Source organism: Rhipicephalus sanguineus, chromosome 1, assembly GCF_013339695.2.
Source record: "Rhipicephalus sanguineus isolate Rsan-2018 chromosome 1, BIME_Rsan_1.4, whole genome shotgun sequence".
NCBI lineage: Eukaryota > Metazoa > Arthropoda > Arachnida > Ixodida > Ixodidae > Rhipicephalus > Rhipicephalus sanguineus.
In genome coordinates, this window is record NC_051176.1 from 242,558,901 (window position 1) to 242,577,855 (window position 18,955).

The following is an 18,955-nucleotide window of genomic DNA, read 5'->3' on the forward strand; positions in this document are numbered from 1 at the left end:
ACACTAAAATGTATACGAGGCAATGTGTCGCGCATCGCGGAACACGCTGCGTTTAATGCGATGTACTTAAACAAAATCATATGACGTGAAAAACTATGTTTTTGCCATGCTTCGGTGATCCGGGTGGTGGGCAATGGCCCCATCAGTGCAGCCGACATATAGGCCCTTAGTCATCATTGCTCATGCTTGAAGCAGCCGTGCCAGCGCTGCAATGCGCGAAGGCGATCTTCATTTTGGACTTGAACGTGCCTGTGAATGTTCACGTATAGGGGCCGAAAGATGCCTTGCACGCCTTCAGCAAGTGCTAACGCGTGAATAATATATCTCAGTTTCTGTAGAAGTGTGTTTTGCAGGAACTGATAAACAAGTACAGTGTCCTGGTGCCCGAAGGTGGCCTGAATCTTTTGCGTTGTCGTTCCACGTAGGAGATGATCACATTCCCCACGTAATGTACTATATGCTGGTTTCTGTGGAGATCCAACGGCTTTTATAGCACACAAATAACCCAGAAAACCGAAAAGTATGTTGCCACATGACATGTTATTTTTCTCGTGCATACTTTACTTCAGGTACAAAAGAACCGCTATCGCGTATATAGAAAGCTACATAGGCTACAAAAGTGAAGGAACATTATCGGCCAAATTAAATCCATACAGCGTAAAGTCAAGAAATTCCGTTGTGCCCAAAGTCATCGATTTGCGGCCTTTTCTATATATGTGCGAAATTGCGGTCTCTTGAAGTAACTACGATACGAAGGTAACATTAAATGGCCGAATAAATAAATCGACGCAGCCTTGCATTGTCTTAAGTGACCTACTAAATGCCTTCTACTCATTTAATTGTTTCTTGCGCTTATCATTAAATGACAAACGCAACAAAGCCCTCTGTAACAGTCGTTTGCACAGACATATCTTGTCGATCTCAGTCCTGTCAACTTTCTCCATCGCTACATGATGTATGTGTTCTGTTCTTAATGTATTTTGTTTCTGTTGGCTTTAAAAGGTGGCTTGTACAAAGCAAGAGAACACTTGCACAATCAAGAATATATGTTTAAATTTTTTGGCACTTGCAGATTCGCATGATGAAAACAGTGGAAAATATTGTTCGATTTGCCTGGAACTTCAAGTTTCACTCTTTCTACACTTATGTTCACAGGTCAAATGCCTTAGATTCAACGCTTCCTTTAATAGGTATATATCAAGGGTCTCAAACTCACCTCGGCTAACGGGCCGCAGTCACGAAAATTTACACCCGCAAGGGCCAGGACACATTGATGAAGGTAAAGAGCGAGGGTCGGGGAGTTTGTACAGAATGTCAGCCAACGTTGCCATTCGAAAGACCTTTCCCATATCTCATATATGGGTCATTTCTGAAGGGGATTTGGCGTGCAGGATTCCAACAACATATCTAGCTCCATAATGACTCAAATTTTGACGCCGATTCTGAGATATATATAGAATTTTGTTTCACGGTTATGTATCAACACATGTTGACCGCAGGGGTTCCCTCAAAAAAAAAAAGTTTTAGACAAGTCATGCCTGTGAAGCTCATAAACATACTTTTTAAGAAAAATAAAAAAAAAATGGGATGAAGACAGTCATATGCGGGCCGCGGGCCGCTAGCGAGAGGTCCGCGGGCCGCGTGTTTGAGACCCCTGGTATATATGCACGAAAGTAGCGTCGTTGGCTTAACTTCAATAGCAATTATTCGAGAAATTTCTTCGTAGCTCGTACGCGCTCGCAGTGATGACATCAAGCGAGCAGCGATGGAGAAATGTATTCGTGTGACGTGGTGTGCTTGAATGTGTTGTAGTATATGACCGAATGCATCTTGCTGATCTTCTTTCCTATAAGCTTGTGAAACAGCTATCAGCAACCGAATAGACGTGTTTTCTATGCGTCCAGGTGGCTAGCTTAAAAGTGCAAGGAAACGATTGGAGAGGTCAGCACCGCCGGACTTGTAAACATATGCTCGGGGTACCCACTATGGTGTCTGAACTGCTATGTCGTAGCGCGGCTAAGCTCTAGAACGCGGCTTCCTTTACCAGCCACGACGACCGCACTTAGATGGGGGCGAAATCCACAAATGCTTATGCACTTGCATATAAGTGCAACCTGAACAACCCTGTGTGGTCATAATAAATACAGAGTCCCCTGCTACGACGTGTCTCGTAATTATATCATATTTTTTGGGGCACGTAAAACACCCATAAACCGCGTATTTTGTAACATAACTGATGCATGCGCATATAACACGCGGGAGTATACAATTACAGACAAGCATTATTTACGGAACCTCTTGCCCGATTCGCATAATTTCAAACACCTGTATTTCGTGGGCGCTCTTATTCATCTTTGACCACTAGCGACCTCCTAAAAAGGTGATGAAAAGTCCTTGAACAGCCGCCGTCGCTGGAGCCGACGTTTCGACAAGGGATCGTGTCTTTTTCAAGGCAGCAACAAATCCTTGTTCAATGATTTTTCATCGCTTAAAGCTTCCATATTCCCCTGAAGTTCTGGCTGATTTGAATCTGCTAAAAAAGTAGCTTTCCTTCTCTCAAAACTCTCATGTGCAGCGCAAGGGTAGAGTGTACTAGAACTGTAGCAAGGGTTCTGAGGTGGGCTGGTTGGTTCATGAACACTGTGGCCTAACAGCGCATATAACGGGACGAAGAACATACAGGACACTGACGAGCACACCTCCGCACACAAAAGAATGCAAGAATGATTGGGTGGTGCAACGCTAATTAGTCATTACAGCTGTTACAAAGATGCAGAAGTTACAAAGTTACAAAAGAAGGCGCCAGCTATCGATATCGATTATGCTTCGTGTAGGGTTCAGTTGGAGTTAAACTAACTTATAACTGACAGTAATAAAGTGTAATAGACAAAAAAAAAGCATCGACCGTACAAACACGAACGAGCAGCACGGCCAAGTTTCAGCGACTCCGCGCCGCATTCGCCTCCGTCTTCCTGAGCTCAAAGTCTAGAGCCTACGAGTATTTTTGTCAGCGCAGGAACGTCAAGTCGCTGCGGGAACTCTCACTTAAGCGTAGCAAATGCGCGTTGATTTGAGCATTCGCAAAATATATTCTTGCTGTTTTACTGTGATTACTTGCCTCGGCTAAGCATGAACATACATAGATTCAAACTGTTTATCTCATCGTTCTAGAGTTCGAGCGGTACTAAACCGCTTTCACGGGCACAGAACTGAAAACGGATAATAATATCTGGGGTTTAACGCCCCAAAACCACGATATGCTTATGAGGGACGCCGTAGTGGAGGGCTCCGGAAATTTCGACCACCTGGCGTTCTTTAACGTGCACCTAAATCTAAGTACACGGGCCTCAAACATTTTCGCCTCCATCGAAAATGCAGCCGCCGCGGCCGCGATTCGATTCCGCGACCCTCGGGTCAGCAGTCGAGTGCCATAACCACTAGACCACCGTGGCGGGGCAACTGAAAACGGAATGAACGGAATGAACGGAAAGGAGAATGAAAGCATTTTTTTTAAACACTGCTTTTAAAACGAAATACACAAACTAATACATAACTGCTGAGGTTTTACATGCCAAAACCACGATAGGATTGTGAGGCACAGCGGGGGGACTCAGGATTAAATTTCTACCTCCTGGGGTTCTTTGACGTGCGCCTAAATTTAAGTACACGAGTGTTCTTGCATATTGCCTCCATCGAAATGCGGCCGTCGTGGCCGGGAATCGAACCTGCGTCCTCGAGCTTAGCTGCGTGACACCTTTACCTGCTAAGCAACCGTGGCTATTTTTTATCTCTTTATTACGCTAAGCTACGAATGCGGCTGACTGCTCAAACTGTACTGGGACCGAATTCACAATACTGTCTTTCGTAACAGCTTCTTGCACGCCACTCGGCCAGCTGCCTTCGCTAATAATATTTCCAGCATCAGCATTGCTTGAAATTTTCTCTTACGAATAATTGCAGCGTAAGCGTTTTTTTTTTTTTTTTGCGAACATGCATCTCCGGAGCGATGATCACAGCAAAAGCGTGGGAGTGTCGTGTGACAATTGCGCATACAAATTTAAGAGGAGCAATGCGTTCCTTCGCGGGTAATCCGTTGCGATCTTGCGGACGAACAGGGAGTATCGCCTGTGTCGACTCCCGGTTTTAAACTATACGTAAAAGAATAACTTCGGAAGAAGAAGAAGATTGAGGAATACGGGATTTTATCGCTCGCGGGAAATCTCATTCGCACCGGGACACGCACAGCCAAGCGGAGACGCTGCGCTGGTCTCCGCTTGGCTGTATCCCGAAGCGAATGCTCGTCCCCTTGGAGGGGCGACCTGGGTGCAACATGAAGCGTAATAAGGACCCCAGCATGTGATGATTAACCAATGAAGATGCGCGTACGTTGTTTTTGTCGTGTATGTCGTGTATTTTTCTTTTCTTTCTCCTGGAAGTCGGTGCCACGAGGTGCATAGCATGAAATAAATTTGATTGGGAGTTACAATTCCGTGAGCGCGCATTGTAATATGTACGTGCTGGCAGCGAACGAGACCGCGGATGTCGAAAATACCTCGAAGATACGTTTAGTATATTGTTGCTGCATGCTATATGCGTACTACTGTATGATTTATATATTGGCTCTCTTTATCCCCATCCCCAGCTGATCCTGGTTAACTCACATGCATTTTCTTTAATAAATATCTCTTCACTCCCTCAACGCAGTTTATTTTATTTCAGTTTATTCTCGCAGTTCCCCTTATAAGACACAGTGCATTACATTAGTTGCCACGAAAAAATGCTGCAAACTACAGTTCCAGTAAGATACCCCACTTTCAAACCGTTTCACTAATGCTTTTTTTATTATGCTTTTATTAATCACCAACCTCATCAACTGTGTATGTTCATAATTTTCATCCATATGTTCTCGTGCGTGCAGTCTTTAAATGTTGGCTCACAGCTGAATCGTGGCAGTACCGAGTGCTCGAAAGAACATCGATATCGTTGTATGCCATACACCATACGAATTATCGACGAGGAATCATCACAAGTGCATGGCGAATGACGCACTCTGATCGGAGCGAATGAGTTAACCTTATGCACAGACGCTGCGTGCACCGTGCACTCGTCTCGAATTTTTTGCGCAAGGAGGTTGAGCTTGTCTTCCACGCTTGTCTAAGAAAAAGAAATGGTCCGCGACCTCGCTACTTGAGTTACTCCATGAGAATGGTGTTCTTCACGGAGCCTACTTGGTAACGTTTATATAGCGTAAGGGTGCAAAAGTTCGTAGGTTAAATTAAGCGTAATTTCTTCATGTTGATCTTCGAATGACTAGCGCAACTTTTTGAGTTTCTCATGTACCATAAGAGATAGAAAGAAAGGCAATTGGGTCCATAGTCACAAAGTATACTGCTACGCTATGATTGTTCGTAAGATCCAATTCATAAGAGCAAATCTGGGTTAAAAATGAAAAGCGTTATGAATTCCGCGCCGGTACGTTACCCAGCAGGTTTAAACTTAACGCGTCATGTATATTACAAATGGCTGGAGTTTCATACATAATTTTCGGCTGCTATGCGATTTACGCGGCCAGGCAGTAGCGTCAGTAAATATTTTGAGGCATCATAACTTAAACGTAACTTGTGCATATAACTTATTTAGCCAGCATAGACCCTTTTCATAATTGTGAAGCTAGCTTTCCTGCCATGCAGTTTGCCCAAGTAATGGCGGCTAGTCACTTACTGCAAACAGCGTGTTCAAGCGCATTTTGCTTGCGCTATGACGTGGAAAATGTAGACTCGGCTCTCTTGACATAAATACGCACAATAGACAAGCCTCAGCGCGTGCAACTAGGACCTCGTCTCCACTATAAGCAAGAGAGATGCCGCCATTAGTTGTTCAAATATGCAGCGCAGAGAAGCGCACTTGGGGATTATGAAAAGGGTCTATTGTGGCACGGTAACTAATGTGGCTCTGCTACCGAGTGCGAGGCCGTGGATTTGACTCCCGACACCTGCACTCCAATGAAAGCGATATGCAAACAGCCTTTGCGTGCACATTTACATCGACGCTTACCCCCCCCCCCCCCTTACATTTCCCTCTCTCTTTTTTCGAGGCTGATTAATTGTGACGTCCTTCGTCACCGATGTACTGGGTTATAAAATTCCGTCAATATTTTCAATTACTGAAAACATGTCACTCAGAGCGTCGGCCATCGTTTTATTTATTTATTTATTTATTTATTTATTTATTTATTTATTTATTTATTTATTTACTTATTTATTTTATTTATTTATTTATTCATTTATTACCTTACAGGGCCCTCGTGGGGCATTGTGCAAGGGGGGCAATAGAGCATGTGCAAAATAGAGAGGTGAAACATTGATTAGTACAGAAGATGTAAGTGAACACATGAGCATAGAAGTGCAAAATATGCTAAACAAAGCAAGGTGTGTTGTGCGAAGGTGTTATACAAAAGATAACATAAAAGTAACTATTTAAACAGCAACAGGTTAACAAAAAATGAAAACTGACGAGAGAGTTGTTCGCAAATAAATGTACCCAAAGAAAAAACAGGTGAAAAAAAAAATGGAAGAAGAAACATATCGGTAACAGTACTACAGGCACGGATGAATGTGAAAATGCCATACATCAGATTTCGGCGCATAAATATTTTTTAAGATTGTTCAAGAACTTTGCGTGGTCTCGCTCTGATGCGAGATCATCTGGTAGATCGTTCCACAAACGAATCGCTCGTGGAAGAGCCGACAGGTTGAAAGCGTCAGTTTCACCGTACATGCGTGATAAGCTAAGGTTGTTATGCAGTCGGCGGGACGTTCGATGAGCTAGGTTAAGGTGAACAGATGGCATCATGCTGGTGTGGATGAGTTTGTGGAATAGGGATAAAAGGGTAATGTCACGACGAAATTTTAGCGGCTCTAGTGCAAGGCCTTGTTTAATCTGTGTTATGCTGGATGGCAGTGGCGTAGCGGGGGCGGGGGGGCACACACCAATTTCGTGCCCCCCCCCCCCCCCGAAATTTTTTTCCCTTATGGGATACTGGGCACAAAATGACACTCGAACCCATATATCTGCCCAGACCAAATGTTGGGTCAAGGAGGTGCCCCCCCCCCCACCCCCGAAAAAAATTTCTGCCTACGCCACTGCTGGGTGGGTAACTGTAATTATGCGAAATGAATCAACTGGTTCTGTTCTGGATAGATTCTAACATGTTAATTAGGTATTGTTGATGTGGTGACCGAATGGAGGAGGCGAACTCGAGTTGCGGACGGATTAAAGCAAGATAAGCGAGTTTACGTACATCGAAGGGAGAATTATATAAATTACGGCGTAGAAAACCCAATGATTTTGACGCGTTAGCACAGATGGAAGTGATATGTGTGAACCAGGAGAGATTAGGAGTTAGGTTTATGCCTAGGCATACTCCTCTCTATTTCTCGTCTTTCTATTCCCCTTCCCCGATCCCCCAGTGTAGGGTAGCCAACCGGAAGTGTTTCTGGTTAGCTTCCCTGCCTTCTCCTTTTTCTGCTTCCTTCCTTCCGTGAGTGCGTTCGACAATGCTGTTACCAATTTTGTATAGGCCACTGAAGTTATGATGTTTTCGACTAAAGGCGATTAGTTTGCTCTTGAAAACGTTTAATGTCATCTTCCAGGTCTTGCACCACCCACCAATACGATCAAGGTCTTGTTGAAGGGCAAGATGGTCCTACTGTTGCGGATGGGACGGTAAACAATGCTGTCATCAGCAAATATGCGCATACAAGATGGTAAGTTGTCAGGCAGGTCATTAATGATGATGAGGAATAGTGAGGGGCCGAGAACGCTGGCTTGCGGAACACCAGAGGAAACGTAACAAAGTGATGAGGAGTAATTGTTACGGAGCAATGTTGGCGTGAGCGAATCTATAGTTTTAGCGATGATAGTTTTAAAATCAAGCGACAGTGAGCAACACAATCGAAAGCCTTTGCAAAGTTGTTTCTTGTATATTGTTTATTATTTGTTAAACCTCATTACTTTGTTAAATTTTATGCTGCCCTCGTCTTGCACGTTTGTCTGTCGAACTATGGTACTGGGTGTCATTATTGCATGCTGTGGCGTAACGCTTGTTACGTCCTACTCCTGCACTGTTAATCCATAAAGTTCAATACTTGAATGGTACTGCAGTCGAGGTCATCGTTGCCCGTCTTCTGTTTCCAGCCATTCTGAAGCTGTGACGTGTAGCATACGTATAAAATGTGCCAGTGTCCTCTACTGGCCTGATATCTGGGCTGAGCGATCACGTCGTCAAGACTTGTGCGACGCTCTTGACAAAAGAATTAGAATCGGACCGCCTACACAGCATGCCTTTTCAGCGAACTATTCTTCGAATTATCATGCTCAGTGTTCAATGCATTTATTGATCCCAAGTTCGCCGTATAATGTTCGCCCCGGTGCTTTTACAGAAGTCGCAGGTGCAGGCCATTATCCGCTTATCACCACGGCCCTTATCGACACATTTGGACACATTAGGACCCATATGCGTCAAGACACATCGAACGTATTCAGTAAAAAAAAAAAAAAAAAAAAAAACGTTGGATTGGTTACTGCGGTGTCCATAATTCTTTGCGACTGATCAGTGGAAAATCGGACACTGACCTTGCGTGATTCGGCAGAGAGGGTATCAAAGGTTTGCAACCGTCTGCGTCGTTAGATAAAAGGCCTTATCAAACCGCTTTGTTCTTTAACATATACCAAATGGGTTCGGGCAGGCACGTAGCCAGAATTTTTTTCGGGGGAGGCCCAAGGCCTAATTGTTCGAAAGAAAGTATTTCCATGGCAAAAATAAAACAAAAGTTGCCGGGAATATAGAAGGCCGGACGAATTTCGGGGGGGCCCGGGCCCCCCGGGCCCCCCCCCCTTGCCTACGTGCCTGGGTTCGAGGGAAACGTAGACAATTTAAGCCCTTCAAGTCTTTCCGATATCCTGTAAAGCCTTCATAGCTTGGTCCCACGGGGAAGTTTTCCCAGAGGCTGCAGTAAATGTGCAGACGGTGAAGAGTTATATGTAGCCTATAGATGGCTTGCACTGACGTCACTGAAACAGCCAGGTTTGAGCACCAACATGGCTGGGCGCCAACTCTGTGACGTCACATTTGTGTTATCAATACCTCGCATGCTGGTTCCTTCGCTATTCAAGTACAGAGGCCCAATAATGTTCCAGCGACGTCCTTATCACCCTAAAGGAGGTCAATCGCCGCATGCTTATACTGCCTTGACGTCACTAAAGCCGCCATGTTGGAGCCATGTTGTGCGTCCATGACGTCACGTGCAAGATATATGTATAAATATTTTGTGCACGCAAATTCGGCTGATTTGTATGGTTTTTGCTACTTTGGAACTAAGCTAACACTGAGCGTTACTGTGGGACTGAGGAGCTTTTTTTTTTTTCAGTGTAAGTCACACTTCTAAGAATAATGCACTGATTCGACTACAAGACAGCACATATTTTATAGGTCCCGGCGGTCGCAATACCAAAACACGGGCAATTGACCTACCGCAAAATGTTCAGAACAGTTATGCGGCATGTACTAAAAGCAGTTTTCTTCCTTGTTTATTTTTATGTTCGAGAACGCGCACGTGTGTGTGCATGTAGATGCATACTATGAAAAAAAAAAAAACGATACCAGCGCGTGACACGTAAACTTGTCCTACCCCTCCTCTTTTCTCGTTTGTTTTGTTTTCTTGTTTTTCTTTGTTATTTAGTGACTGGAGTTTATTTTGCTAATTTGCATAGCAACCTTTCAGGGGCCTATTTTTCCACTTGCTCATCACTTATTAAACAACAAAATCTCATGTCGTTCATCGTCATTTAGTTTCATAATGCTGTCCCTGATGACGGATGGATATTATACGTATTATATACTTGTATATGCGTAATGGATGTAACGACGACGTTTAGGGAATCAACAGGCTTCAGGCGGTTGCAAGCAGGTGCCCTCTGTGCAGGACAGGAGGGAGCTGTAATTAGAATCTTTAATAAGCTAAATATAAAGAGTCATGCCGCTGGGTTTGCGAAACTTGCAGTCTATATCAAAATATATATTACGCAGTTCAATATATGCAAAGCTGTAACGCGGACAAAGACTGTGCAAAATGAAGGAATTGTTTGTTTATCGCAAGTACCTTCGCACACTGATTCACGGGTATCGCAGCCGAAACGAAATCGTTGTGGTTTCGCTTCCACGAAGCTTTCCGTGTAACAACGAGAAATGTAGTTACCCTCTTGGAGATTGCAAGATTACTTTATATTACCCTACGTCGACTTATAGTTAGCCTGGTATACACGCATTAATATAAATAGAACATTGAAAATCGTTCTTTCAAAGTAATTGGATCTAAACTGGTACGGTTGTGACAGTAGCCTGCAAGTGTTACCACAGTACGCGCCGTGGAAGCTTGGCAGGTATAAGTTCAAGGACGCGGGTTCGATTACCGCCCACCGTGGCCTAAATTTCGATGGGGGTGAAATGCAAGAACACACGTGTTCATCGGTTTAGGTGCACGTTAAGGAAGCCTAGGTGGTCGAAATTAATACGGAGTCCCCACTACGGCATGTCTCATAATCATATTGTATAGCTTTGGCACATACAACCTCATTATTAGATTGCGTGTTACAAAGTAGTAATCACCTCGCTCTCCCAATTTTCGCTAAAACACCTGGGACTGAAATGATCGAAGGTGCCTTCCTGTGAGGACACTATAGGCATCTGGTATTAATAACGAAGGTCGTTGCTCAAGATATCATTGGTGCCATCGCAAGAACACTTCTTGTAGAAAACTAGTAATAATAATAAAAACCAGAGCGACAAGAGTTATTCGGATCGCAAGATGGAACACGTTTCTGGGGAGTAATGAACTTAGTTAATTGCTGTATAACTTATAACAACTGTGATAATGTCAAAAGAGTATAAGGTTGTAAAGTTGCGCTTATATGTTCCTCTCGGGCATTGGTGGATTAACCGTGTAGCTCCGCTATCAAAGCTAAACGTTACATATAATCTCTCAAGCTTTACTGTTACTTGACTATGATCGCACTGCCCTGTCACCGCAAGGCCCTGAGGGAGACGGTGTGGCATTACGCCGAACGCGCATTTGCAAAATGTGGTTTTTACATACAGTGCCCAGGCACGCGCTATATCAGTATGTTTCATTATGGCTGCGAAGTGCCGAGGGCGCTGTTGCGAAATGATGCTTAGCGATAATTCATACCGTGATATCAACGTGCATCATTTGTTTCCACATTATTACACACACGTGTTAACATGCTCTGGAGAGATAGTACTATGTATATTTGCCCCCTGCATACAGCTCGTATCAGGCGGTCAACGCATCTTTACGTATATGTAATGTATCCCTATTGTCATTTCAACGAACATGTAGATGCTAGTGATGCAGCGTTGCTGAAGTACACGCGCACCGGAACTATATATACGCGTGAATGAATCACAATTGCGCGTTTACTCAAGCCACTTTACGCAGTGTAAGTATTTGTGACTCTATAGCTATAGCAACTGGCCAGCAAGAACTGACGGATACGGGAAGCATCTGCGCGTGTCTTGACATGCCGGTATAAAAGTAGACCCCTTTTGAATCTGCGGATACTCTCAAAAGCTTTCTGCATCATGTTGTGAGCTTTCGTGCAGAACCTGTACCAACGTTCGGGTCAAATTCATGTCTATTTCAGCCTTTAGATAGTTTAGCACGAACCCCAGTACACAAGAACAGGCAGCAAGAGCAGCATCACTACGAACGCATTCGGGTGCTCGGGGCAAATCTGTTTATAACCTTATCATGCGAAATTTTCTCAATAAGAATCTTTCTTGGAACATCTGCCCCCCACACATGAACTTGCAAAGCGCAGCATTACGTTTGCTAAAATATATTGACTAATTCATACGAAGCGAAACCAAAAACGAAGACACGTGTAGCAAATTCTCGAAAATTTATCGTAACCCATGGAGCCCTTATCACGTGTGAGGTTGAAACCCAGACATTCACGTTCGATCACCACACAGCGTTGCAACGGTCATACCCGCAGTGCATTCACAGCGTTGATAAACTCGACACGTGATGTGCCAAATCGGAGCCCCGCAGTGCGCGACTGCAGAGGCTGAAAACGCGCGGGCAGACGCTTCCGCGTGCAGACCGCTCGTTTCTCGCCGCCAAGTGCTCGCGGGGCGCAACGTGTGACGGGCGAGCACCCCCCCGTCCGGCGTGGCACCCGAACTAACGACCTGGGGACGCAGACGCCAGTCCCCGGTGGTTAGCTCGAATGAGAGGCGCGGCGCTGCCATGTGGCGCTCACCTGCGAAGACGACGAGTAACCGAACTGGCCGTACGACATCGCCGCCGCTCGGCCTTGGGCTGGCGCGCGCACACACGACGCAGGGCAGGGGCAACCGGCGGCGCAGCTTAGTCCACTTTAGGGGCACACGGGCATCGGACGACGTCGGGACGTTACCACGGAGCTGGGATGCGCTCCAAAGGGCCCGCGCGCGCAGAGTCCGAGCACGCGCAACGGCGCAGAAATCGACGCAGAGTTCCTCGTCGCCAGCGCACGGTGCATTAGAATTGCGCCGGCGAGCGGCGCGCAGCGTGGCCGCCGTGGGAGGGGCCCCGCATGGCGCCGCCTCCGGAGGCTTGATTGGCAGGGCGCGCTCGTGGCCTGCCAATCAAGCTTGCGGCTCGCGGAGAACAAGTGTTGTGACATCGGCTAAATCAGCGGTGGTAATTTGCGCGCAGCGCCCTACCGATGCTGCCGTTTTCGCGGCCCGGGGCTATGTTTGTTTTTTGTATTCCTGCGGCCCCGTTTGTTTCAACACTCTAGATTACGTGTGTCGCCAAGCTATTTCAATCAGGTTCGCGAGGGCGGTGCGCACGCTCCGACGCACGTGCGACGGTCTTGGCGCCCACGGCGGGAAGAAGCCGACTCGTGCCTTGGCGCCCGAGACGCGTTCGGGCGGCAGCTGCCCCGGGCACTCGCTCGGGGCCCCGCGATGGGCCGGCGGATCGACGCAGAACGCGCGTTTCGCGGAAATGGCCACCGTTCTTCGCCTTGGCGGCAGCTGCGGCACGTGACGCGAGCTCGGCCCCCGGTGCCGGCACCCTTTCCGGGGCGGCCTGATATCGAACACGCCCCCGCGAGCGGTCACCCCCCTGCCTCGCCCCTGGCTGCGCGCCGTGGCGCCAAAGGAGTGTGTGTCTCGAGATAAAACTTCCGCACAAGTGGCCGACACCCGATCAAAGCAGCATCATTTGTGCGAAAGACGTGCCGGTTGTTAGCATGGTATTCTTTCCCCATCAGTCGCTGTCTCTGTTCCCTGTCGCTTCAGCCGGCTCCGAGTACTCCACTCTTCGGAAGCGGGACACAGGGCATTGAATCCGGATGCCGACCACAAAACCTATAGCAGCGAGCAACTCTCCCGAGGGTCATCTACTGTATCAAACCTAACACGGATTCATACAGATTCCGTATCAGTGGTTGTATTAAGCAATGTCTGCCGGTAACCCTAGTAAACCTGTAGGGCGCCATCTTCAACAAGGGCATTCCCTCATGCCGGCGTCACCAAACATACATCCGCTGAATAATCAAACGCTTTCCAGGGAGCTCGGATTTTGCGACCACGGGCCAGCTGTTTCCGCGCCTCCAACGGTCTGCGCATTGTTTGCGGCGTGCGCTGGGAGAACCTGCGCTGATAAAAAGCGCCCAGCTGCCGTTGATTGTCGCGTGGCAGCCGACCTATATTACTGGCAGACAATGTATTGCACACCGTCGGCACTGTATACAAGCCATTTCGGTTTACTATATCATAACGTCCGTATTTATAACGCCTTGGCTTGAGGGAGAACAAAGTTATAGCCTTTTCTCAGTAGAAGTAAAATGCTTATACACTGCAATTCATGAGTAATTATTCTCTCTGTAAGGATTTACTAACTACAATTCTTTGGAAAATGTCAATTTTATTGACTACTTTTAAACGCCCCATAAATAGCTTAGTGGACAGTTTTGACGTTCACCCCATCGAAATGCGGCTGCTGTGGCCCAGACACGAATCCGTTCCGTCATGCTAAGCAACGCAACGCCATAATAGATCAGACGCCATGCATGACTGTTTGATTATGCATAGACGGCTTATTCCTGAGCATCGGTAATTTAAAAAAAAAAGTAATTAAGCTTTCACTGAGTGCAAGTTTACGGTGGTTTGAAGGTTTAGTGTGTTTTCGACTGCACGCCATCCTTTCGTCATTGCTTGTCTGTGTTGTTCTTTTGCGATCTAAGCATGTATACAGTCTATATCCACCAGCAGATAACAGAAATGCTTATTCTTTCGCTGTCTAACGAGCAACGTCAATACAGTAATGAGCACCAGCGACTTCTTCTTATGTACATTTAATTCGCTTTATATACACCGAAATCCACGAGGCACGCATGCTCTACTTGTGCTGATTCTACATCAAAAATGCAGCATTCCAGTGACCAAACTAGCGACAACTTTCCAAACAGATTGCATAACCTGATAGGCCGCGTGAATATACAGAAAACAATAACACGTCCCTGTTTCCGCTTATGAAAGAGTAACCTTTGTAATCGAAGCTTCCATTGAAGAATCAATTGATAACGAGGAAATGAGAGATCATCAGCCCGGTGACGTTGTTTCGATGAGCAAACACTGCAGTCGTCGTTAAGGCGCCTCCTTTTGCAAAATGAATGGCACCAACCCGAGTTTGCACCTCCACAGTTTCTTTGACAGCAGAGCAATCTACAATTTTTTTTTTTTTTTTTCCGTGACGAACTTCCCGTGACGAAGAAGTGACGAACCTTGAATGAAACCGTGCACATGTCGCGTCGGGGAAAGTGACAAGTCATCTGACTTGCACAAGCGGATCGCCTTACCTTCGCATGGGATGTTTGGTGTTTGTTTCGCGCCTCGCGCATGAAAATCGCGGTTTCCCCCATTTCTTTCAATATAGCGAAAGAAATGGGGGAAATCGCGGTTTTCTTGCTGTATATGTACAGCACAAAACTCATGGGCAGCAACTACAGCGCTAGCTTCCTGCAGAAAGTGCGTACAGGTATAGAGTGGTTGGCGCGCATGAATTTATAGATTAATATAAACGGGTAAACACCACACATAACACGCTAGGGTTATGCGCTTCACTTGTGTATTTCAGACGACTTGCCGCAGAGAGTTCATATTATAAAAAAAAAAAAAAACGACGCTTCAGCCCCCATAGGAATGATGGGAAGTACAGGCTTGGGATCTGCTTTTCTTTGCTTCTTCGTCGTTTTGCAGCCAAGTTGACCGCGTCTTGGCAAGACGCGTTTAACAAAAAAAGAAAAAAAAATCTTTGCAGTTCCCTGCGCTGGCTCGGGACGCTACATCTGTGCGGAGCGGAGCGGTACGGGAACGACGCTTAGCTAAAACTGTCAAATACAGCCTGTAAAGCCGCAACGTTGCCGTAAACCAAGAGACCTACCGCGCGAAATCTAGCCAATTTCAACAATAAAGGGCGCAGCTTCAGTGCTTTGCTCCACACCCAACACGTTCCCATGCAAGCGAACACCATATAGGCATTGCGGCAGGATACAGCTGCTGCGCGCGGAACGAAACTGAAACTGTAGAAGACTTTTAAACAGTTCGCTATCTAACGCAATCCAATCCGAAGCCTGTATATTTCCCATCATTCCCACGGTGGCTGAGCGATCGCAGCGCCAGATCGCCATCTAGTCTTTATAGCATGAAACTCTATGACTTGCCGCTTTTTCCAGAACAGCTTCTGCTGCGGCAGGCCTTCATTAAAATTTCATCACTTCCTCGTCGGAATCTATGATGTAATAGAGAGGCCGCCTTTTCTGCGCGCCTGGCACACTATAGGTTTCCATATCGCCATGAAGTTTCGATGATGACTCACTCAAATTGCGTGCAATGATTGTTTTTATTCCAAAAAAGGGGCTATGCAGTTGTGACGGCCTACAACTTTCGCGTATTAACAACTGTCTTCAAGTTGATTGTGGAAAATTAATTAACAATCTTTGTTTATTAGTTGTTTAATATGCATGATTTGTGCATGATTTGTTCTCTGTTTTAACATCTTATGCCATTTACTCTCGTTACATCCTCATGATTAAAAATTCGTTCTCTCCCCTTCTTAGGTTCATCATCATCAGCCTGTCTACGCCCCCTGCAGGGCAAAGGCCTCTCCCATGTTCCGCCAATCAACCCGGTCCTGTGCTTTCTGTTGCCACGTTATACCTACAAACTTCTTAATCTCATCTACCCACCTAATTTTCTGTCTTCCCCTTACGCGTTTGCCCTCTCTTGGAATCCAGTCAGTTACCCTTAATGACCACCGGTTATCCTGCCGACGTGCTACGTGCCCGGCCCATATCCATTTCTTCTTCTTGATTTCAACTATGATATCCTGAACCCCCGTTTGTTCCCTGACCCACTCTGCTCTCTTCCTGTCTCTTAAGGTTACACCTATCATTTTCCTTTCCATCGCTCGCTGCGTCGTCCTCAATTTAAGTTGAACCCTCTTTGTAAGTCTCCAGGTTTCTGCTCCGTAGGTAAGTACCGGTAAGATGCAGCTGTTATATACCTTCCTCTTGAGAGATAGTGGTAGGCTACCATTCATGATTTGATAATGCTTGCCGAATGAGCCCCATCCCATCCTTATTCTTCTAGTTATTTCACTCTCATGGTTCGGCTCCGCGGTTACTACCTGTCCTAAGTAGACGTACTCCTTTACAACTTCCAGCGTCTCGCCACCTATCGCGAAGCGCTGTTCTCTGCCAAGATTGTTCCACATTACTTTAGTTTTATGCATATTAATTTTCAGACCTACTCTTCTACTTTCCGTATCCAGTTCAGTAATCATGAGCTGTAATTCGTCTCCCGCATTACTCATCAATGCAATGTCATCAGCGAAGCGCAGGTTACTGAGATACTCTCCATTAACTCTTATCCCTAATTCTTCCCAATCTAGGGCCCTGAAAACCTCCTGTAAACACGCGGTGAATAGCATTGGAGAGATCGTGTCTCCCTGTCGTACGCCCTTCTTTATTGGGATTCTGTCGCTTTCTTTATGAAGGACTATAGTGGCTGTGGATGCGCTGTAGATTTCTTCCATTATGTTTATATAGGCTTCGTCGATGCCCTGATTCCGCAGTGCTTGCATGACTGCTGATGTCTCCACCGAATCAAATGCCTTCTCGTAATCTATGAAGGCTATGTATAGGGGTTGGTTGTATTCCGCGCATTTCTCTATCACTTGATTGATAGTATGAATATGGTCTATTGTTGAGAAGCCTGTACGAAATCCTGCCTGGTCCCTTGGTTGATTAGGTTAGGTGTTCCGTATAATACAGAGCTTGAGAATTGGGGCCCCAAGGAGCTTGGGGACCCAAGAAGCTCGCGAGCCACCAGGGCGCATGCGCAGAACCCACGACACTCTTCGGCTCTTGCGCTCGCGTTGGCCCAAGACGCAAAAATCGGAAACTAGCGTGGGTCCCCAAGGCGTCTTGGGTCACCAACAAGACGACGCAGCGCGCGCCACGGCGCAATATGAACCGCGTCTCGCATGATTTCAATTTCGCCACGTGTGGCGCTCCGTGCGCATGACCCAACGCAGCCTGCGTTCGGCCCAATTCTCAAACTCTGCTGATCATCCGAACGCAAGTGCAGGCTGCCCAACGCAGCTTGGGGACCCAGCGTCTTGGGTCCCCAATTCTCAAACTCTCTAATGTCCTCAGACCCAACGAAATCCTCGTGACACAACACAAAACATAACTCCGCTCTTATTTACTGTCGACCAGTGGGCTACGATTCTACAAAAAATACTTGTTCGATTACATTGCACGAGTATGTATTCGGATCAGCACCTCCGCAGAATAAGTTGATTGGGTATTTTTCTCCGATTCATCCCGACGTAAACATCGTTTCTTTTACTGAAATCCAGGATTGAACATTACATTCCAGTTCCCCGACTCTACATTTTATCCTATATTGACGCGTCATCGCGTGGCACTTGAACTGTACAACGCATTCCGTCTGCGTTGTCAGTGGTGAAGCATGCTTCATCGCTTTATGCCTGCAAGCATCGTAGATTTGACTCAAAGCATAGATTTTTCTCGCAAACCACTATAACAGCAAAATTATTACGCGATTGACATAAGATGTTCCATTCATCTTGACTCGCATTACGTGAGATGAATTTAGTTTATCACTCCCCATTTAACGATGAAAACCGGCTGAAAGCAGATGTCATTGGGGTGTACACACGGTCTTAAGAGGCTATAATATATACTATATAGGGCAAAGTGTGATGCAGATTGAGCACTCTCAATCAGCCGTGATAATTAGTGCAGATTTTGCCTTCGCAGAAGTTGGACGCACTAAAAGCAAAGAAAACACTTCAACAATGTTCAAGAAATAGGTAATATCTATATCATATGCTAATCTTTCAGCATATATCACAACCTTCTGCTTTTCAAGTGTTCACTAACTTGATCGTCTTACTTTTGAGAACGTTTGAGGCTCTTTTTTTTTTTTTTTTTTGTTCTGGATCTCCGCTTTCAATAAAAACGCCGAGGGATAGCAATAAGAAAGCACGCCTGTACCCTGTTTCTTTATGTCGGTATTGAAATCTTGCATTTTGCAGAAAAGCGCGTATTTACAAAAACGGACGCATGTATAACATTTTTACCAAATTCCTGGTAGCAAGTATGCCACATGAGCACATATGGCCCATACCGGCCGCGTTTAATTGGTTTCTAGATAGGCTGCGCGTGGGAAGCATACTTGGGTCATGTATGTCCTAATAATTTACGCATAAGGTTTTTAATAATAATTGTTGGGGTTTAACGTCCCAATGAGGGACGCCGTAGTGGAGGGTTCCGGAAATTTCGACCACCTGGA

At 45.9% G+C, this 18,955-nt stretch overlaps 1 protein-coding gene across 1 annotated transcript in view; it reads right to left on the reverse strand.

The window, feature by feature from the left end:
- Window positions 1-12,578, reverse strand: part of LOC119375430 (iroquois-class homeodomain protein IRX-6) — a 161,018-nt gene extending 148,440 nt beyond the window's left edge. Inside the window, exon 1 of the mRNA XM_037645610.2 lies at window positions 12,343-12,578. Within this exon, the coding sequence (XP_037501538.1) occupies window positions 12,343-12,381 (39 nt within the window). The 5' untranslated portion in view covers window positions 12,382-12,578. The remainder of the gene's footprint in view (window positions 1-12,342) is intronic.
- Window positions 12,579-18,955: the final 6,377 nt, after the last annotated feature.